General features: G+C 40.9%; 1 protein-coding gene across 1 annotated transcript in view; it reads left to right on the top strand.

Annotated features, from left to right (window-relative positions):
* The window catches only part of COBL (cordon-bleu WH2 repeat protein), a 211,612-nt gene that overhangs the window by 18,782 nt on the left and 170,232 nt on the right, over window positions 1-22,598 (top strand). The window contains exons 3-6 of the mRNA XM_075557316.1: window positions 1,806-2,016; window positions 5,720-5,948; window positions 15,974-16,071; window positions 21,003-21,077. Coding sequence (XP_075413431.1) covers window positions 1,806-2,016; window positions 5,720-5,948; window positions 15,974-16,071; window positions 21,003-21,077 — 613 coding nt within the window. The remainder of the gene's footprint in view (window positions 1-1,805; window positions 2,017-5,719; window positions 5,949-15,973; window positions 16,072-21,002; window positions 21,078-22,598) is intronic.

Here is a 22,598-nt window from a genome sequence, read left to right as displayed (position 1 = left end):
CAAACCTACTGGGTTCTCAGGCCTCAGGCTGATTGCCTGCCTTTACAAACAGGGTGTTCTTACTGACTTCCTGACCGGAGTGAGTATTGTCACGCGGATGATCTTTAGAACAATCGGAGCATTATTGATATTCTTGCTTTCTGGTTGCCATGGAGTCTGCTTATATTTAGGGCAACTCTGTGAAATACTGCCTGGCTCTCTTCCATCTTCACAATCATTGCTATGCTTATGTCTATTTTTGCAGCCACTGTATCTTGAGTGTCTTCAAACCTAGGGAGCTCATCTTCCAGTAATTTCATGGACAATATTATATTCCGATTCATACATTTTTTATTGGTTCAATTTTGGAAGTTTGGAAGCTCTGTTAACATATTTCTATATTGAGTGGCATTGCTGATATTTGAAATATGCTTCCAGAATCGCAGAAACATACAAGTCATCACATTATAGCAAACTGAAGGTGGATGGTGGGTTGATATTCTTTATTTGTAAGCAATAGGAAAGCTAGAATAGTTTGGAGATTCAGGGTTCAAGCCTTCCATTTTTGCTTCACAGTGAAGTGTTAGGAAGCTGAGCAACACTTAGCTGCTTGGGGTTGGTGATGACTAGATCGAGCCCTGGTTGTATAGTGGGTTATAATTTGGCTGCTAACCAGAAGGTGAGAAGTTTGAAACCACTAGCTGCTCTGCCAATGATGAGGCTTTCTACTCCCATGGAGATGTACAGTTTCAGAAAACTCCCAAGGCAGTGACACTGTGCCCTATAGTACCACTAAGAATCAAAACCAACTTGATGGCAGTGAGTTCACTTGTTCATGGGTGAGCTACAGATCTTCAGAGAGCCAAGTGGTGAAAACTGGAGAACATGATAATGACCTGAATGAATTGCTAAGAAATAGATCAGGGAAGAGGATCTACAATGAGGCATTGAAAAGTTTGTGGAGAAGTCGCATTATATTTTAATTCTATTTTTTCACAAAATTTTTGAAGTCTACTTGTTGCCTTAATGAGAAATGTTCTCCAAACACTTTAGGAAGTTAGTAAGAGATGGGAAGTCAGTTTCAAATATAAAAGCATTCTCCCAAAAAATGTAAATGAAAATTATTTGTTCCTTGGGAATAGTCTTAAGAGCCCTTGGGGTGCACTGGTTAAGCATTCCCTTGTGAACCAACAGTCCACGGGCGAAAGATGAGGCATTCTGCTTCTGAAATATGCACAACCTTTGGAAGCGTCACGGAGGTACTGTCTCTGCTATGGGTTCCCTATGTGTCACAGTCAACTTGATGGCTGTGAGTTTGTTTTGCTTTAGGACAATGTGAATGGTCACTCTCTTTTCTTCACAGCAATAATTGTCTGGGATGGAAAACGTGCATCTTTTGACATTCAAGAAGGATGTTTTGTCTGGTGGGAAAAAAAACGGCTTTATATTTGAGCTAAAAGGAAACCTATCAATTTCTTTGACATAAAAATTACAGTATATAAATTAAATTATAGGAATGACTGGAAAACTAGTGTCTTGAGTCTATGAGAAATATAATTTGTACAATGATCTCAGAAGATACAATTCAACATGTTCATGGATTTAACTGTGACTGTATTCCCACCTATTATGCTTTTAATATGTAAGTTGCTCCTTACGTAGTACCGTTTATTAATATGGAAAGTTTTAATATTTCTGTACAATTCATGCCTGAGGCATTGACAAGTGGCTGTTCTCTTCACAGGCACAACCAGCACTCGTGGACTGAGACAAAACGAAGCGCATTCACTGATGGTGGCTTGTCCGTTTCTTTTCTCTTTTTGCAGCCATGCAATGATAGACCTATTGGTTGAACTCTGCCTTCAGAACCACCTGAACCCATCCCACCATGCCCTTGAGATCCGGTCTTTGGAAACCCAACAACCTTTGAGTTTTAAGCCAAATACTTTGGTTGGGGCCCTAAATGTGCACACGGTGTTTCTGAAAGAAAAAGTTCCTGAAGAGAAGGCTAAGCCTGGGCCACCGAAGGTGCCTGAGGTCAGTAGTAGGCAGGAAACCTTATTCACTCATACATGGGTACAGTAGCTGGGGGTGCTGGGGTGCTGAATAGGGGGTGGGTGATGCATATCATCTAAGTATTATCTCCAGACAACTCTCTTTGAGGTTTATATGTATATGTTATGCAAAGTTAGTTGTTAAATTGAACTTATTTTGGATACATGTGATTGTTGTAACATTGCTTTTTTAGATGTTGTAAGAGAATTTATCCAGAGTGCCAATTTATTAGAGTTCTAATTTATCCATTAGAGCTTCTGTGATGATAGAACTTCCCCATTATTCTGCACTGGCCGCACGTAGCTATTGAGGGCTTGAAATGTTTGTGTAGCTAGGGAAACCGAATCTTTAACTTTACTTCATTTAAATTCCAAGAGCAGTAAGTAGTCAGTGTTGACCCTATTAGCACAGTTCTGAAAGTCTGCATGTCACAGCAAGCAGTGAGATATATAGCAGGTGGGATCATCTTCCGAATGAGAGAAAACAGAAAAAAATGATATTTCCTTATTAAAATGTATGTCTGAAATATTTCTTCACTGCAGTTGAAGAAGACTTAACATATATCTACTTTAATTGCAGACTTTTGTATCTCACTTGAAATTTACTCTGGCTGCTAATTGGACTTTTAAAAAAACTATCATAGGGGTCTTTTAACTCCAATTTAAAGTAGTGTTACTGCAACCTTGTGTGTGTGTGCATTATTGAATTCTTATAGCTAACTAGATTTGATAAATGTTCTTGCTTCTAAGAAAGGTAGCGTTGCCCACTGTCTCTCTTCTCTGCCTGTTCTGGGGTTTGAGCCACGTTAGATTGGACAACAATGGACTTTATTGGGTGCCATGCTGTAATCTGATAGGCGGGTTTCCCCCCCTAATTCCTTAAGTAAAATTTGTAGTCAAGGAAAAGGAACCGTATTTATCAATGGTGGCTTTTCCTACTTCTTTAGTGTCCCCCGCACACACTCAGAAGCCGTGGAGCCAAGGTTAGTGCATGACTCCCTTTGGAGAAGCAGGGTAAAGAATTGCCTCTTGTAGGTAGTTCCTCACCGGATTTACCAAGCCCAGACATCCAGAATGGAAGGAAACACAAGTCAGTACATTTGTGCTGTGTTTACCTCTCCAGGTGTTAGTATAAGGTGGTGGGTGATCATAAAAGAAAAGAAAAAAACAGGGGACTGGAGGCAGCTACGGCATATTACCTATCTTTGACAGGCAGCATTATCAGTACTCATTCAGAATCAGCACTGGGTTTGCTGCTGTGAGCTGCCATTGAGTCGGTTCTGACCCACAGCGGCCTTGTGCACACAGTATGAAACGCTTCATGGTGCCAGCCATCCGCGCAGTCTGTCTCGACCTCAGCCCGTGGATGTAGCGAGAGCCCGTCCATTTCTTTGAAGGCCTTTTCGCTCTGGCCCTTCACTTTACCAAGCATGATGTCCTTTTCCAGGGGCTGTTCTCTCCTGACAACATGTCCACAGTATGTGAGACAGGACAAAGCCTTGCCGCCCTTGCCTCTAAGGAGCACTCTGGCCATGCGTCTTCCCAGACAGACCAGTGTGTCCTTTTAGCAGTGCCTAGTACTTTCAGCGTTCTTCCCCGGCACCGCAGTGCAAATGCGAAGGTTCTTCTTCAGTATTCCTTATTCGGTGTCCAACTGTCACGGGCGTACGAGGCAGTTGTATTGTGAAAATTGGACAGGAGCACCCTAGTCCTCAAAGTAATATTCTTGCTTTTCAATCCTCTGAAGAGGACCGTGCAGCAGAGTTGCTGAATGCATCTAGTGATCTCCTGACTGCTGCTTCCATGAGCACTGATTGTGGATCTGAGCACGAAAAATCCTGGACAACTTCAACCTTTTCTCCATTTGTCATGATGTTACCTTGTGGTCCAGTTGTGAGAATTCAGGTCTTTTTTTATTATTATTAATCATTTCATTGGGGGACTCTTACAAATCGTATGGCAACCCATTATTCCATTGTTTTAAGCACAATCATGCATATGTTGCCATCAACATTTCCAAGATAGTTTTCCTATTTGAGTCCTAATCCACACTGAAGGCTGCAGCCCTGGAGCTCAGCCGTACATGCTTCAGGTCCTCCTCACTGTCGGGAAAAAAGGTTGTGGGCCTTCTACCCAGAAACTCTGGTTTAAAAAGCTGTTTCTCGTTATTATATTTGATGAACCTTGTATTTTTCTAACTTAAATCATGTATATTATATATTTAAGTGTGTTTTTACACATGCATAAGTATGCACTATAAATATATATACACATGTTAAGATATTTTTATATTTATCTAGATATTTTGACTTCTTAAAAATTTATTGATTTCTTATTTAGTAAGGGTATTTTTGTTGTTGTTGTTGTTGTTGTTGTTTATTTTTTAATACAAATGACCAACCAGCATATGAAAAAATACTTAGGGTTAAGCTATCAAGGAGATGTAAATCAAAGCCATGGAATACCATTTCTCACACACTAAAATGACTATGATTGGAAAAAAAACAGACGTATTGGGAAGTCTTTTCTGGTGGTGTGGTAAAATGGTATAACGACTCTGAAAAACAGTTTGGCGGTGTCTTCAAAAGTTAAACATAAATTGTACGAGCCCCCAATAAAATGATTTTTTTAAGTTCAACATAAAATTATCATATTCTCTGGTAATCCCACTCCTGGCAATATACTAAAAATAATTGAAAGCAGGAATGCTAATAATAATGATAATATACTTGTATCCTAATGTGGATTGTAGCAGTATTCACAATAACCAAATGGTGGAAACAGCTTAATTTTCCATTAATAGATGAATGGATTAAAAAGTGTTACATATATAAAATGGAGTATTACCCACAAAGATAAATGAAGGTTTGGTACATAGTACAACATCTATGAACCTTGAAAGAAACTAGATTGTGTGAAACAAGTCAGTCACAAAGGGCCAAATAAATGATGCCGCTTATGTGAAATACCTGGGATAGGCGAATGTATATCTAACAAAGCCAAACTCTTAGCTCTCCAGTCAATGCTGACTCATATTGAGATTCTAACTATTTATGGGAGTAGAAAGCCAAGTTTTTCTTCTATGGAGCTGCTGCTGGTTTCAAACTGCCAACCATGTGGATTGCAGTCCAGTGTGAAACCAGGGCTCCTTAGTATATAGATAATAAAGTTTAGTAGTGATTACCAGGGTCACATGGGAGAAAGGAGGTCTCACTACTTAAGGAGATATGAAGCCTGAGCTACGGGTGATGGGAAAATTTGGGACTCGATAATATTAATGGTAGAACCACATAATAAGCATAACTATGCTGAAAAAGCAAACTGCTAGAGATTTGCCAAATAAAAATAAATTTAAAAGCTGACAATATTTTATGTAATATCTGATCAGAAGCTTTGAAAGATGGTTTACGTATCCATTTAAAATTCTGAACCCTTCGATGATGTCTGATTCCCTGTGTCGTTCACAGTCTGTTCGTTCATTAGTAATAAAGATTCTCGGGTACATTTATTACTTCGAGTATTTGTTTTTCCCTGTGTGTGGTGCCCCATGACTCACTGGACTGGTGGAAGGAAGATTCTGGTTACACAAAATGTAGCCCTACCCAGTGATCTTATTAAGACAGAAGTTGCCGCTGTTGTGGGAAGCTGCACTTACCGAATCATCTTTGTTCATTGGGCTCTTTCAGAAATCTGTGCGCTTGGTAGTGAATTACCTGAAAACGCAAAAAGCTGTTGTGCGCGTGAGCCCTGAAGTACCTCTCCAGAATATTCTGCCAGTGATTTGTGCAAAATGTGAAGTAAGCCCAGAGCATGTCATTCTCCTCCGGGATAACATTGCTGGGGAAGAGCTGGAGCTTTCCAAGTCCCTGAATGAGTTGGGAATAAAGGAGCTCTACGCCTGGGACAACAAGAGAGGTAAGAGTGTGCCGCGGGCAGCCTCTGCCCTTACAGAGCGTGGAGAAGCACACCTGGGTGACCTGTCAGGTCTCCTCCCAACTGCCTGCCGTGCCAGGTCGAGTTGTGTACATTAAGTTGCCAGGCATTCAAATGTTGTCCAAAGCAGAGCCGAAATGGGCAAAAATTAAAATTGGCTTGTTTTAATTCTTCATCAACTATGAGTGCACCTCTTTCATCTCAGCCCCAAAGGAGCCTTCAAATGGTCTCCTTGTGGTCCTTGGTGAGATCAGTGAAAGAGAGAAATGGTAAGAATATTAGAAAGGCCCGTGGAACTGCTCAAAACCACATACGGTGTTCTCTCAGCTTTTGCAGTTGCCATTAAGGAGACGATTCTGGTTTCAGCCGTTGCTCGTATACAAATCAAGTGGTAAAAATGCATCAGCTCTCTCCACATCCACACCAAACTTCTGGCCTCAAGGTGATTCTAGTCCTAGCAACCCCAGCAGACAAAGAGGAATTGCCCTTACGGGTTTCTGAATTTTAATTCTTTATAGGAGTAGGAAGCCTCATCTTTCTCCTGAGGAATGGCTGGTGGTTTTGAACTTCTAAATTGGAGGTTAGCAGCCCAACTCATAACCACTGTGCCACCACAGTAATCAAGTGAACGACATTCCACTACCTTAAGTTCCCCGTTGTTGTTGCTACAGCTGTCTTATTCTTTGTGTGAAGAATTAATGTCATTAAAGTCACAATCGCAATCACACTTACGAGCAGCAGGTCTCAGAAAGTGAATGTTTGTATTAAAATTGACATGTTCTATAAGCAAATTTGTCTTATTGATAAAAGCGATCATATGTATATTTAAACAACTGCCAAACTAACAAAAAAGTTAATATTTTTTACCTTAAAATATTAAAATTGATTCTTTAAAATTTGTATTTACATGATAAAAAATCTTCAGTTGGTATCTGTTGGCCTGCTTCTATTTATTCTCTAAATATTGAGTAGGTTGGGCCTTTAAAGTATATATACCTTATCAAGTTTTTCAACATCAGTTTCCCAAATTATTGTAATTTTAAAAAATGTTATTGGAGCATCTAGTCTAAAGATTTTCAAATGTTTGAAACAGAATATCATGAAACTATAGTTTTCTTGCTATCAAATTAGTGGGGTGCCTTTTCAACCTATTCCCTGCCCTGCACCCATCCATCTCGACCCATCGCGACCCAAGGCAGTTCACTTCTTCTGGATATTTTGGGGCTTGGATATAATTTGATAAGCAAATGAGGGATTTAGCTCAATTAGTTATAAGGAGCATAGACTGTCGATTCCTTAGGGACAAGCCAGTGCTCAGACATTTGCAAACAAGATAGGCTGGGATTTAGCCCTACCTTTTCAGATTCAGTCAAGGATAGCCTCAGTCTTCCCATGATGGCCTGCTTGTAGCTGGGTGTGTCTGCTTATAGCAACTATGTTTAAATGGAATTCGTGTGGCTCTTTGGAAACACGGCTTTTATTTTGCAAGACAAAAATACAAACTGTCCCATTTTTAAGGACTGAGCAAATAAAGGTTCACACAAATATTCTCAGTTATGTGCAGTTTTTATATGCCAGCCATTCAGGTATATCTTTAAAAGGTAGGTACAGAAGCTATCACCTGGGGGAAAGCTCACATAAAACCCATTGGTGAGAACTGGGATCTTGAGCCTGCCGTGGGGGAAAGCGTTTTGCTCCTCCAGTCAGGGGTCTGACCCTTTGGACCTTTATCCATAGGCATGCAGAACAAAAGAACACACTGGTTTTAGCCAACCTGGCTATCCTGACATTGAAATTCTTTTAAACTTGGTAGAAATTAGCTCTACCAGGCTCTCTGAGTCCCCCTTTCTACTTCCTTGGACCTCTGGCCCTTTTTGTGGGACCCTATTTACAACCCAGCTCCTGCTGAGTCAACTCCAAATTCTGGTGACCTCAGATGTGTCCGAGTAGAATTGTTTCCTGGGCTTTCCTGCACAGGTTCTTCAGAAACGGATCACCAGGTGTTTCTTCCAAGGTGCTCCTACATAGATTGCTACAAATCTGATGCTTCTGGGGGCCCCGAACCCTCCACCCCCGGGGCTGTGGCTCACATGCCTTTACAGTTGGAAAATAGGCATGTTGTGCAGGTTATGAGATACCTTGACTGCCATCCCTCCCAACACCTTCATCCCGTGTTATGATTAAGGAAATCACCCCAAGGTTGTCTCCCCCTCCCCCCCGTGACCGCTTTCTCATCACAGCTGACGTTGGCAGGCTTGCCCCGGAATCCTCGGAGTAGCCCTTCTTTCTGTCCCTCTCATGTGTGACTTGTGTGTGTTCCAGAAGTGAGGGTGGGGCGAGTGGTGTGCCCCACCCCCAGCCCTGCAGCTGCTTGAGGAAGAGTGAGGAGAACCAACTGAGAGAGAAGATGTGCTGCTCCTCTTTGTGCCCAGAGAGGCCCGCCCTCCTCTGGAATGCCCGGCAGTGGCAGCCACAGAAGAAGGCTGTGCTGCCACCTGCTTCTGCAGAAGCTCTGAGCAGCTGCAGGGCCCTGGCATCCCGGGCCCTGCCCCTACCACCTCATGATCCCCTGGGTCCAGAGGACCGACATGGGCTGAATGGGGTGGAGGGGTGGGACTGGGCCAGGGCCAGGGGCTGCTGATCCTGGAATTTCTCATTCTTACCCTGTCTGCCTTTTTTCAGTTCTTCTGACCAAAACTCAGTCTGAGCCCTCCCTGCGCTGTCCAGGTATCGTCGGTGAACCTGGGCTTGCAGTGCGCTCGCTGGGGCCCCAGGCTGCTCTCTGCATGGCTCTGGGCGGGATGATGCATGGAGATGTTCTGTGTGGATGAGGCTGAGGGGGAGGGTAGGGGCCCCGCCTTCGGAGTCATTTTGGTGCTGTGCTGGAACAGGGTTTGGGTTTGGTTTCTTGAAGTGGTTGTTCGGTTCCCAAAAGGATAATAACCCGAGTATGAGAATGTGCTGTGTTGTTCTGATTGCTAAGAAATGACGAAGGAGATCATAGAGAACAGGCCCTTACAAAACTTATTGAGATCTAAGTCATCTATTATCCACTTCCATCATTCAAACTAAACAGAGCTGCCTGTGCAGCCCTATAATCAGTTCTAGAACATTTCTTCTGATATGTGTGTTTTTAAAAAATAAATAAATGAAAAGCAAACCACAATATTAAAATAAGCAAGAGGGTGAAAAAGAAAACTCGGGATATATTAAAAAGTAGAACAAAATTAACATGGGTCCAAAGGGAGAGCAAATGGATAGGTATTATATTTTGACCCAATTACATCTGCCATAATCGAGTTTACAGATAACAGGCATTTTTTTATGTACACCACAGAATTTTGGATTATAGAATAAGTGATTCGTGTGGTAAATATAGCATGTCATTTTCATTTGTGCTTACTATTCTCGCCTGCTCCTGAGTTCCCGCTTACATGCTGCAGAATGTGGAGCAATATGAGCTTTGAAAATTAGCCTTTTATTTTTCGTGGTGGACAAGCATGTAAATGGGCAGTACATAGTTTGCATTTGCTTGAAACTTACTTCTTACAGTATATGCACACAAATGCAAACACATGCATAGACACACACATTCCAAAGGGTTCATTAAAATCCCAATGAGTATTTGTTTGCATGTTACAGAAACTGATGTCCATGTTGGTTAAAATATTTAGCAGTATTTCTGGAAAACAGAAACTAATGAAAGACAAACTTGGAGCTAGTCTGGGAACCAAATTATGTGGAGCTGTAGTATGGACCACCCTTACTACGAGGAAGCTTCAAAGGCTTGTAGAAAGATAGAGATAAAGGATAGTAAAAATTGTCCAAGCCCTTTTTGAAATCCTTCATATTTCTCACCCATCATTTATTATCTCCTTCTTACATTGCACGTGACTATAGCTAAGGACTCTCTCTCCAGGAGGCCTATGAGCAGATGGTTGTTTGGCATTGAAACTCATAGAAAGGCTTTATCACGTCTAGTGCTTTTCAAAGGACTATTTGAGGCACAGGGAGCCCTGGTGGCATAAGGGATTATGCACTGAGCTGCCAACCCAGGATCAGTGGTTCAAACCTACTGGCAACTCTAAGGAAGAAAACCCAGTTCACCTATTCTTGAAAAAATATTAGAGACGTACGAACCCAAATGGGCAGTTCTATTCTGTCAAGTTCATGGCAGAAGATTTTGTTTTGTGAAAGGGCAGACGGAGATAAGGGTTAAACAAATCCAAGGATGATTACTGATTACCTTTGAATACAGATGCCCTAGTGATAGACTAGGACTTAGAAGCTTGTATGCGGGTACAAACACAGTATATTGGGAAAGTGCACATCTGCGCCACTTCTTCTGTTTCCTTTCTTAGCGACCCTGTTCTAGTCACTGGACCACTCTGATTTTCAGTTTTGGTCTTTAAGGGTTCGAGTACATTCTAGTACATTCCTCCACTCCCACAAATCCATCTCCATCATTTCTCAACCATTGTTAAACTTCAAAACAGTGCTCACCTCCTATGGATAATATATTACCCACAAACTTGTATTAATATTTAATTTTAAATCATTTTGAATAAGTTCAACGAGAATCAATTTCATGCTCAGATTATCATATAGTTGAGACTGTGGACTGTAGATCTTAGTTTCAGAGGTCCTCTAGGCCTGGCCGGTGTTGTTGTTAATGAGACTCTGTGTGCAGAGATAGGGTCTCCTGTGGAAATTCGCTGACACAAGCTCTGTTGGGAAAGCAAGCACACTTGCTTAGCTCTCAGATTACTGTATGGTGTCTGCTGCCTATCAGAGCCCTCAAAGGAGGCCCCTCTCTGTAGTCGATGCTTCAACTCTAAAATTAGACTGCTTGCTTTAGGCCCCAGTTCAGAACCGTGAACCATAGCTTCTGCTAGCACCAGACAGCTGCAGGCTCAGCGACAGACGCAAAGATCATTTGGACAACCTTGTGTCCATTCTATCCGTATGCCTCCCTCAGAACGATCTGCGCTTGGTCCTGTGGGGCGGTGGCCAACATTTATACCTTTGGAGGGAAAAGCACGAAGGGCTCATTTCTGTTGTAATTTTCTGATCCTTGTCTATTATGTTTGTGGCTGATCCAATGGCCTGTGGTCCAGTAACATGTTTATATCTTATTTATGTATAGGGCATGATGATGTCTCCTATTTTAATCTAACCATGTCACATGTCACTCAAGTCTGGAAGTATAATTTATTATAAATATACATACCAGTCCATGAAATAGATTATACGTGCTTACTTTTTCTAGCTTTAAATATGAAAGAAAATTTTGATAAGATGAACTAAAATCTGTGACTTTGTGTCTGTGTGTGTAAAATCAGGATGGAGATTTTACCCACACACACAAATCTCCATCCCGATTGTGTCTGGTCCTTTGGTTGAAATTGTGTGTGATGTTTCTTTAACTGAGAACTCCAACCTCTATGCCTAAACACGGGCCTTTTGCTAGTTATACAATGATTTACAGAATCCATGTGTTTGATTTTTGCCTTCTTGGATACACAGGATGTTAATGTGTATATTATGCATTATTAATGCACTGACTTTTAAATTTGTTCTCCAGCTCAAAATGGAGGTTTCTATTAGAAGATAAAGTGCATTGATTTATGGTTGGGGACCATAAATGGTTATATTCTCATGCCAGATTTTATAAAATCCCAGTTCCTAATCTTTCCACTGACGGACAGGTCTGGCAGGCTAGCACGTGGCAGTGATGCTGGCAATTTCTCCATCCCTCAAGAAGGCCTATGTGTGCCCTGTACTTGCCGTAATATGCCTCAGAGGAGAAGAGCTGGGTGACTGAGGGACAAAGACCGTAGTGGGCTTCATCAGCGCATACATAAAGAATAGCATCAAAAGTGTGGTCCAGCTGTCTTGGCCGGGCCCCGTCCCTTATTTAACTCCCGTAGTCAACCAAATCATCTCCAATGTGCAAATGAAGAAACTAAGGCTTGGAGAGGCTACAGAATGTGAACTTAAAAGAACCAAGTCCAAGGCCATAGATCAATTCGGACCCGCAATGACCCTCTAGGAGTAGAACTGCTCCTTAGAATTGAGCATGGGAGTGAAGGTGGAGATTTCGACTGAGCATGTGCAAAATCCGTGCGATGTCCTGGTACTGCATTTCCCAGAAACTCTTACTGGCCTCAACAGAAGTCCTCAAGAGCCTAATGAAGGAAAATTAAAAGCTTGTTTTCATGGAGGGCGGCACAGAAGCACCAAAGAGCCAATTGCTGGGACAGGTTGGCTGGCCACTCGTTCTCCCAGGAGACTCCCTATAAATTTCCCTAAAGCTCCATTTTGTGCCCATCAAAGGAAATCTTTATTTTGGAAATGCAGGAACCTGAAGCTCTAGTAACATGAGGGATTTAAAACTTGTAAATCTTTATGGAACTGTAAGGTTTCCCAGATTGCTAATCTGTACAGAAGCAGACTGCCTCATCTTTCTCTAATAAGGAATGGCTGCTGAGTTTGAATGGCTGTTTAGCAGACCAGGGTGCACCTCACTGTACTCAGAATTTGAAGTAAGCCTCCAACCTAGATGCCCTTTACCACTAAGGCAACGATTCTCAAGTATGCTTTCTAGACACCAGCTTATGCGCCCTCTTAGAGCTTGCTAACCCATGGATTGCTGGGCCCCCAACCCCAAAGCTTTTGCTTCAAGAAGACTGAAGTATCCTCAAAGACTCACAATGCTAACAAGTTCCCAGGGGACACTCACACTTTGGGAACCAGGGCGCTTGGCTATGCTGGAAGCTGCCTGATAATTAAGGGTTTTCATCTTTCACTTGGGAAATGAAAAAACTCATTCCCACTCCAAAATTCTGATGAAAGCAACTAGGAAAGGGACTATTTAGAATTTAGAGACCAAGACATTTTCTGAATATCCATTTAAAAGAAGAAAAATAAAACTTACCCCTCTTGAGAATTAAAAAGGACACCATTCTAACTGAGGCAGATGAAAGGACACCTGGAAATATGGATCTGGAAAGAGCTGATTTAATTGCCCAGTGATCATCTGTGTAAACTCCTGAAGGTCCCTGTTATTTTGGTTCAGAAAATGAGTTGGGGGTCTTTCATCAGAAAAACATCGACTTATTTAATTAATGTTCTCTATCACACTCATAATTCACAAAGCACAAGCCTGCATGGGTTGCCGTCTCTGGTGCCATACTTTATTGGTGCCTAGTGAGCCCTTAGAAACTGAGATGGCGGAGTGGATAGGGAAGAGTTAGTGCACTGGATTTTAAAGACTTAGTACCAAAGGCAAAAGGAAACAATGTCATTAATAAACTTTATATTAATTACCTGATGGAATGGCTGTCCAAACCCATTGTTGATGAGTCTGTTCTGACCCAAAGCAGCCTTCTACAGGGATTCTGAGTCTGTAAATCTTCACAGAGCAGAAAGCCCCGTCTTGCCCCACAGAGTGCTTGGTGGACTTAATCAGCTGGCCTTGCAATTAGCAGCCTAGCACATGACACGCTACGCAACTCGGCCTCCTCGGGATGATCCTATCTTGGGCATAGTGGGTTCAATGCAAAATATTCTTGAAACTGATTTCATTTGTTTCTGTCCACTTTTCAAATATGGCTGCTAGAAACTTTTTAATAAGTATGTCCATTCCTGAATGGTGCTGTCCTAGAACTTTTATTTCTTTAATCTTTTTTCAGTCTTATACAGGGACCAGCCTCAGCTACAGAAAATGCACACATGATCATTAAAGGATTGCAAAAACCTTTAGAATTTCCCTAAATAGTTTTGGGATACTGGAAAGACTGTGTGAGAAATAAATACTCTTTTTAATTTTTTCTTTTATTTATTTATTATTATTTTAAAAATCATTTTATTGGGGGCTCCTACAACTCTTATCACAATCCATATATCCATCCAGTGTGTCAAGCATATTTGTACATTTGTTGCCATCATCATTTTCAAAACATTTTCTTTTTACTTGAGCCCTTGGTATCAGCTTCTCATTTCCCCTCCCTCCCTCATGAATTCTTGATAGTTTATAAATTATTATTATTTTTTCATGTCTTACACTAACTGATGTCTCCTTTCACCCACTTTTCTGTTGTCCGTCCCCCAGGGGGTGGATCTATATGTAGATATAGATCTATATCAATGATCTATATGTAGATCATTGTGATCAGTTCCCCCTTTCTTCTCCCACCTTTCCCTTTCTCTCCTGGTATTGCTACTTTCATTGTTGGTCCTAAGGGTTTTATCTGTCCTGGATTTTTACTGTTTGAAGCTCTTATCTGTATCAGTATATAATCTCTTGTCTAGCCAAATTTTTAAGGTAGAATTGGGATCATGATAGCTGGGGAAGGAAGCATTAAAGAACTAGAGGAAAGTTGTATGTTTCATCGGTGCTACACTGAACCCTGACTGGCTCGTCTCCTCCCCGTGATCCTTCTGTAAGGGGATGTCCAGTTGCCTACAGAGGGCTTTGAGTCTCCACTCCACACTTCCTCTCATTCACAATGATAGATTTTTTTTTTATTCTGAGTCTTTGTTGCCTGATGCCTCATCTTATCGACACCTCATAATCACACAGGCTGGTGTGCTTCTTCCATGTGGGCTTTGATGCTTCTCAGCTAGATGGTCGCTTGTTTGTCTTCAAGCTTTTAGGACCTCAGATGCTATATCTTTTGATAGCTGAACACCATTAGCTTTCTTCACCACATTTGCTTTTGCACCCACTTTTTATTCAGTGATGTGTCAGGAAGGTGAGCATCATGGAATGTCAAGTTATTAGATCAAAGTGTTCTTGCCTTGAGTGACTGCTTGAGTAGAGGCCCAATGTTCATCTACTACTTTAATTCTTAACATATAGATATGAGTAGATCTATTCTCCTCTCATTATATATAAATATATTTACATATGTACATGCCTATATTTAGACATCTATAAATGTCCTTTGCCTCCTGGTTCTTTCCTCTATTTCCTTTTACTTTCCTCTTGTCCCACCAGCATGTTCAGCCTTCATTCGGGTTTAGTAATTCCTCGCTGTTACATTGCCCTTGAGTAAGCCCCACTAGGCATCCTACGCCCTTCTCTCCATTGTTTTTAGCTCACTTGTTGTTCCCTTGTCCCTGGGTTGGTTCTACCACCACTACCCCCTTCCTTTCTCCCACCTCCCCATTTCCCATATCTCCCCATTGGGCCCATTCTTTGCATCTTTGTATTGTTTATCCCACCTATCTTATCTGGATAAACACACAGAAACATCAATAAGCATAAAAACCATGAAAAGCCAAACAAAACTACAAAGGAAGTCAAGACCAACAAAATAATAACAACAACAAAAAGACAAAACCAAAATAACAACAGCAAAAAGAAAGCCACTGACAGAAATGGAAAAGTCTATAAATAGTTCAAGGTCTATTTGTTGGCCTTTACAAGTATTTTCTAGTCGAGTCTGATGGGGTGTCACACTCTGTCTCCAAAGTCTTGTTTTGGCATTCCCCAGAGAATTCATCACTTTGCTTCCCTTGCTGCTCTGTTGCATGCCCTTAGTGTTTTGCCCCAGTGTGACAGGGTCAGATTGTGTACAATTCCTGCACTGTGTCTCCAGTGTTGTCCCCCATAGTGTTATGGTTTAGTGAGGGACATCATGTCTTGTGGTGGGGCCGACCCTATGGTCCTCTCTGTGTGTTGTCTGCTCTGAGCAGGAATATTGTCCCCAGGACTTGGTGGGCCAGGATGTGTTCTCCTCCCTCTCCATCCCTCTTCATTTTTCCTGTGTGCTCTAATCAGACATGCCCCCTCCCCAAGCTATAGATTCAGTGCTGTCCTCTGAAGTGCATTCTTCTGGGAGGCGAGGTGGAATAAATGCTCTTAACTAGTGGTTTCCTTTCCTGTACTAACTAAAAGTTTAAGAGTAAATGGTTTTCGTTGAATGTTAATCAAGTGATTGATTTTATCTTTCCTTTCCAAACATAAAGATAACGTAATATTATGTTTTTGTTTCTTTCAGAAACCTTTAGGAAATCCTCATTTGGTGATGATGAAACAGATAAGGAAAAGAAAAAATTTCTGGGATTTTTCAAAGTTAATAAAAGAATCAATAGTAAGGTAATAGATTAAACATACACATGATAGTGCATGACGTTAAAACAATCTCTTAAAATATTTAAAAGTATATTTAAGAATATTAGTTTATTGAAGTAAAAGGGAATGCTGTCTTTATGCACTGAAATGAATGTTTTGTTTCCAAACTTGACCCTTTTAAGAGATTGCCTTGGATGATAGTGTTGTATTTATCAGTAGAGTGCCAAGCTTGTGAGCTCCTGAAAGGCTAGAACTGTAGCCCTTCTTCTGACTAGCTGACACTCAGTATCTGGCACAGTCAAAGCTCTGTGAATAGGTCTCGCATTAGTGAATGAATGAAAGCATATGCCAAGCAAGTGACACCTAATGCCAGTTTCAGGGGAGGAGTCACATCATCTGGAAAATGGTAATCTACTCCATCATTTGCATATGGCATTGTCGCCACGAAAGACAAACTTATACACAGGCATTAGTTGGAGCAATGGTCTACACACATGGAAAAGAGACAGAGCAAAACCAGCTTCAGGTGTGGCTGTCAGCCCCCCATAATGCAGGGAGATGACTGCGTGCATCTTCTCTCTACTGAGAGCAGATAGAAAACTGAGGTTGGAAGTTTTGCATAATACAGTGTGTCCTTTGATCTCTTGACTACTGCTTCTGTGAGTATTGATTGTGGATCCAAGCAAGACAAAATGCTCAACAACCTGTAATATGCAGATGACACAGACTTGCTTCCTTGAAATGAGAGGACTTGAAGCACTTGCTGGTGAAGATCAAGGATCGCAGCCTTCAGTATAGATTGTCATTCAGTGTAAAGAAAGCCAAATTCCTCACATGTGAACCAATAGGTCACATCATGATAAAGGAAGAAAAGACTGAAGTTGTCAAGGATTTTGTCATTACCAATCAATGTTCATGCAAGCAGTAGGTTGTTAATAAACTGTCCTGCCATTCTGATGTCACATTCTATTCCAAGAAATCCAACTTAAAAGGTTATTTGCTCAAAATACAGATTGAATAAGCATGGTGAGGGGATACACCCAGATGCACACCTTTCCTGATTTTAAACCATGCACCATTCTCTTGTTCTGTCTGCACAACTGCTTCTGATCCATGTACAGCCCCCTCAGGAGCACAATGAAGTGTTCTGGAAATCCCTTTCTTCTCAAGGTTATCCATAGGTTTTTATGGTCTACAGAGTCCCGTGCCTTTGCATATTTACACACATAGTCAGTACAACACAGGTAAGCATCTTTCTAGTATTCTCTGCTTTTAGCCAGGAGCCAGCTGACGTCAGCAATACATACCCTGTTAGGCATGTCCTTTGCTGAATCTGGACTGAATTTCTGGCAGCTCCCTGTCAATGTACTCGTACAACTGTTGTTATCTTTTAAATGATGAATAAATTGGGAACAAGATTTGTTAAATATTATACAACATAAATATATAATAAAGGCAAGGACTTTAGAAAAGATAGGCCTGGATTTGAATTCTGGCATTAATTAATGTTGGCATTAACTGGCACTATGAACTCCTGTATATGCATGTTAAGGTATATATATGTATGCACATGTATACATATGTGGACATATGAGGAGGTGCTAAAAAAAGAATTTTTTTCAAAGCTGTGCATTTAAATTTCTTTACAAAACAACCTTAATTATTTCCTTCAAAGTACTCTCCATTATACCTAATACTTTTGTCAAATTTGTGAGTCCATTCTTGAAAACATTTTTCCAACTCATCTGTTTGGATGTCTGATAGTACCTCCCTCGTTTTTTTCTTCACCTCTTCCACATCATCAAATTGCCATCCTTTCATGTCCCTTTTCATTTGGGAAAACAAAGAGATCACACAGAGCAAGGTCAGATGAGTAAGATGTGTGGGGACAGAGAGGCATGCTGTTTTTTGTCCAAAACTGGCACACTGCGATGGCTTCTTGAGCAGGTGCCTTGTGATAGAGACAAAATCAGTCTCCTGTCTGCCACAAATCAGCCCCTTTTTGTTGCACAGTTACACGGTCTTTTCAGAGCTTCTAAATAAAACGCTTGATTAACTGACCTGGTGGAATGAACTCCAAATGTACTCATGAGTCAACATTTTCATCCGTTAGAGACGTTACCGAATGTTCAGAACAAGGCTTGTCATAAATCAACATTTCACCTTTTTTGAAACAAGAAAACCACTGTACAACTTGAATTTTTCCCATAGCACTGTACTTGTAAGCTGTGTTCAACATCACAATAGTTTCTGTAACATTTTTCCTGAGCAGGAAATAAAATTTCACAGCTATACCCTGTTCTCTTAAATAGGCTATTACAAAAAAAAAAAAAAACAAGGATGGAGCAAAACTGTTTTGACAAAAAAATTCACTATGATCAGAGAGAACCTTCCCAGGTGATGCCACTGGGTGCGCTAACTCAGCAACTTGCTTGATGCTTGCCTATCCCCAAGCATGCATACTATGAAAACTGCACTCTGCCCAGTGCAACTCAGGGTTTGGGGAAGTATCCCCTTGTGTATATAAATATATATCCATGTATATCTATATAATGGTGCCTTATGCATACATAATTTATGTCATATAGATGACACATATCTATGTCAATAGACAATGTGCTTAAAAGTAAATATCTTTTCTTGTTTTAAATATTTTGATTTGGGGTTTTGAAAACACTTGATAAATATGCATTGTTTTATCATTACTTTTTCCTAGCCCCAAACTATAAGAATCACCTAAGAAACCTATCATAATAATCTCTCTGAGAAGAATTAATATCATACTAGTCCCAAGGAGTTGGGGACTATTTGATATTGCCCCAAATGTCCAACTCTTCCATAATGTTATTCCGCTCCATTTTCCCAGACTCATCCCTTGGGTATATTCCCTCAGATTCTGCAAATCTCTTCAGTGTCCCCCAGAAATTCACAAAAGTTTGAGGCTCGATCTCACATGCTGGTGGGTACTGTTCAATCCAAAATCCAAAGGTCAGAGAGAAGTAAGCCAGATGCTGGGTCCATGGGATGTATTCCACTCCTAGCTCTTGCCAATGATGAGGACCCACCCATTGCTTCTCAGAGGGCTCGTTTTGTGGGTAGCAGGATGGCACTGCAGAACATCCTGTGTACAATTATTCACAGGTGAATTCTGGGAAAGCTTATTTGGTTGGAGTAACTTTGACGATCAACATTGCAAACTAACATTCAACCCTTCTTCATCTATTTAATGATACCCAAATATAATAATCAATTCTGCACCCTTGAACTTTATCTTATTTATACACATGTGACCTGAGGACTCTGGCAGGATGTTCCCAGAAGGCATTGGCCTCCCACTAATCTAATATGCCAGGTTCCCCCTCAGGCCACTCCAGAAGCAGCTTTTCTTCTCAACCCTATCATATCACTCCTTGTAGCCATTATATGTAACAGTAACCACGGGAGCCATTAAACAAAGTTTGACCATACTCTCTAGTTAAAAAAAAAAAATCTCTCCCTGCCATTAAGTTGATGCTGACTCATAGAAACCATCTAGGACAGGATAGTTTCTGAGACTGTAACTCTTTACGGGACTGTGTTTCCGAGAGTCGTGTGTTATGGGAGCCAAAACCCCATCTTTCTCGCACAGAGTGGCTGGTATCCAACTGCTCACCTTGTAGATTGCAGCCAAAATTCTTAGTCTCATCCTATCCCTGGTCATTAGCTGCACCTGCTCTCCAAAATGGGACTATAGCCACCGGCATATGAAGTCCAGAAGTATAATATGTCGCATAGGGGATTAGGGTTATAAGGGCCATATTAATTGGCTATAACATAACCTCTAAAGTAACGATTGAGTTCTTGTCACACCCGCTCAACCAGGTTCAGGCCTACGAATTTTATTTTTAGATTGCATCACAGTTGATTCTATTAATGAAGGCAACAGATCATAGTGTTCAATGCACACTGGAACAATCAAGTGAGATATCATTGGCATTTACATTTTTCTAGACTGAGAGTAAGATATTTGGCACATTATTTCTGTATGCACATAGTCGATAGAGTGCAATCGAAGAACTGAGTTCAGAATTTAAAAATCTTCAAAACCCAGCTAATTATTTGGTTTGTCGGCTATGTAGTTCCATCAATTCTGATATATTAATATTTTAGTATTGATTTCTGTGTTAGTTCAGGTAGACTAGAGAAACAAATCCATAGAAACTCATGTGTATAAGACAGAGTTTCACTTAAAGGGTAATTGTACATTAAGAAAGCATCCCATCCTAGTCCATAAGTCTGATATTAGTATATATGTCCAATACCAATCTATAAAGTCCTCTTCAGACTCATGAAACCCATGCAATGACACTGAATGCAGGATGATCACAGGCCAGTGGGTAGAAAGTCTTTGGATCCAGTGGCATTGTAAACATCTCAGCACTGGCAGGGGTCTCCATGTGGCTTCTCCAGTTTGCAAGGCATGGGGTCTATCAGCATAGTGCCACATATCTTCTCAGTAGAGCATCTCCAAGGGAGTGAACAGAGAGAGTGTGTATCTTCCGCCTCCAAAGAGGAAATACAGGAATTCCCAGAATTTTCAGGAGAAGGCCATGCCCAAACAGAGGCCTCTTTGGCTGATCTGATTGACAGGCTAGAATCCACCCCTACACTCTTAATCCTCAAATTGACAAATGATTATATAACTATCACAACTTTTTTGGGAACAAAGAAAGAAGAAAAACTTAAGGTGCCTATAAATCAGTGGTCATTGGGTTGGTGCTCTTTTAGCATAGTTCTGAATTCCAGTGGGGGTGGGGGGGAAGTATTATCATGGATTTAAACTTTTTAGGTCCAGTTTCTTCTGCCTTGAAATAAAGCCATGCTGACAATTTTGCCTGGAAAACTACTATGGATGATGCATTTTTACCTAAACTTACTAGCAAATGGTGACAGTGGGATGTGTTCTTGTGTTCCAGGCTGAGCAACCTGGGTGGTCTGGCAGGGACATCCATGAGGATGGCCTGAAGTCTGCATCAGCAAAGGGCGTCAATGTGAGTACTAACCCCCACAACGTGCTTTTTCTGGCAGAACAGAACTGTTCACTGCTTTGCCTATCATTCTAGAAAATGAAATGATTGATTAATTTTAGAAAGATGTTCTCTTATCGTTGTCTAGATAGACTAACAGAGATGAAAATGATTTCATTTCCATTGTCCGTGATACATTTGGGACACGTGGAATGTTTAGTTTCCAGTGAATTTTTTTAACATTTTATTAGGGGCTCATACAACTCTTAGCACAATCCATACATATACATGCATCAATTGTATAAAGCACATCTGTACATTCTTTGCCCTCATCATTTTCAAAGCATTTGCTCTCCACTTAAGCCCTTTGCATCAGGTCCTCTTTTTCACCTCCCTCCCCGCTCCCCCCTCCCTCATGAGCCCTTGATAATTTATAGATTTTTATTTTGTCATATCTTGCTCTGTCCGGCGTCTCCCTTCACCCCTTTACTGTTGTCTGTCCCAGGGGAGGAGGTCACATGTAGATCTTTGTAATCGGTTCCCCCTTTCCAACCCACTCACCCTCTACCCTCCCAGTATCGCCCCTCCCACCTTTGGTCCTGAAGGTATCATCCACCCTGGATTCCCTGTGCCTCCAGCTCCTATCTGCACCAGTGTACAACCTCTGCTCTATCCAGACTTGCAAGGTAGAATTCAGATCATGGTAGTTGGGGGGCGGGGGGAAGCATTTAGGATCTGGGGGAAAGCTGTATTCTTCATCGGTGCTACATTGCACCCTGACTGACTCATCTCCTCCCCTAGACCCCTCTGTGAGGGGATCTCCAGTGGCCGACAAATAGGCTTTGGGTCTCAGTGAATTTAGAATTTATTATATTAACTTTGCACTTGGTGAAATTACTTTTGTATATTTCCACACAAAGCCTGTTACTTTTGGACATTGCCAGAACTGTTTTCTAGTTCTGGATGTACCACTTATTAACTCTATATCCCTAAATAAAACATATCCAAGCCTATTACTTTAATGTTTGTCTCATGCAGCACACGAACAAATATTTTAAAGCTTTATTTATCACTCTATTATCTGGTTGCCCTGCAAGCATTTCTTTATAAGCTTAGCATTCTAAAAGAATGTAATTCAAAACACAATTTAAATAGTGACAGGAATTTCATTAACAAATTCTTGATACCATCCATTTTGTTTTCTTTTAAAATTTTTATTGTACATTGGATGAAGGTTTGTGGAGCAGATTAGTTTTCATTCAATTATTCATACATACTTTGTTTCGTGTGATTTATTTCCTGTAATCTGTTGTAACGTCACTTATTTCATTTCTTCCCTGAGTTTTTATTTCTATTCTTCCTGCATTTCTAACCCTTCTGAACTTTGTCCTTGAATAAATACTATTCTTTTATTCTGATTATTCTAAGGTGTACATACTTGATTATTTTAAGGTGTACATACATCCCTACTGTCAATATTCCCTTTGTACATCTGTCTAGGCAACCAAGCTTGGGTATGTATGTATGTATGTATTCATTCATGCA

The sequence above is a fragment of the Tenrec ecaudatus genome, chromosome 9, assembly GCF_050624435.1.
Source record: "Tenrec ecaudatus isolate mTenEca1 chromosome 9, mTenEca1.hap1, whole genome shotgun sequence".
Taxonomy (NCBI): domain Eukaryota; kingdom Metazoa; phylum Chordata; class Mammalia; order Afrosoricida; family Tenrecidae; genus Tenrec; species Tenrec ecaudatus.
Note: the sequence above shows the minus strand (reverse complement) of the source record. Positions and strands in the feature narration are given on the sequence as shown.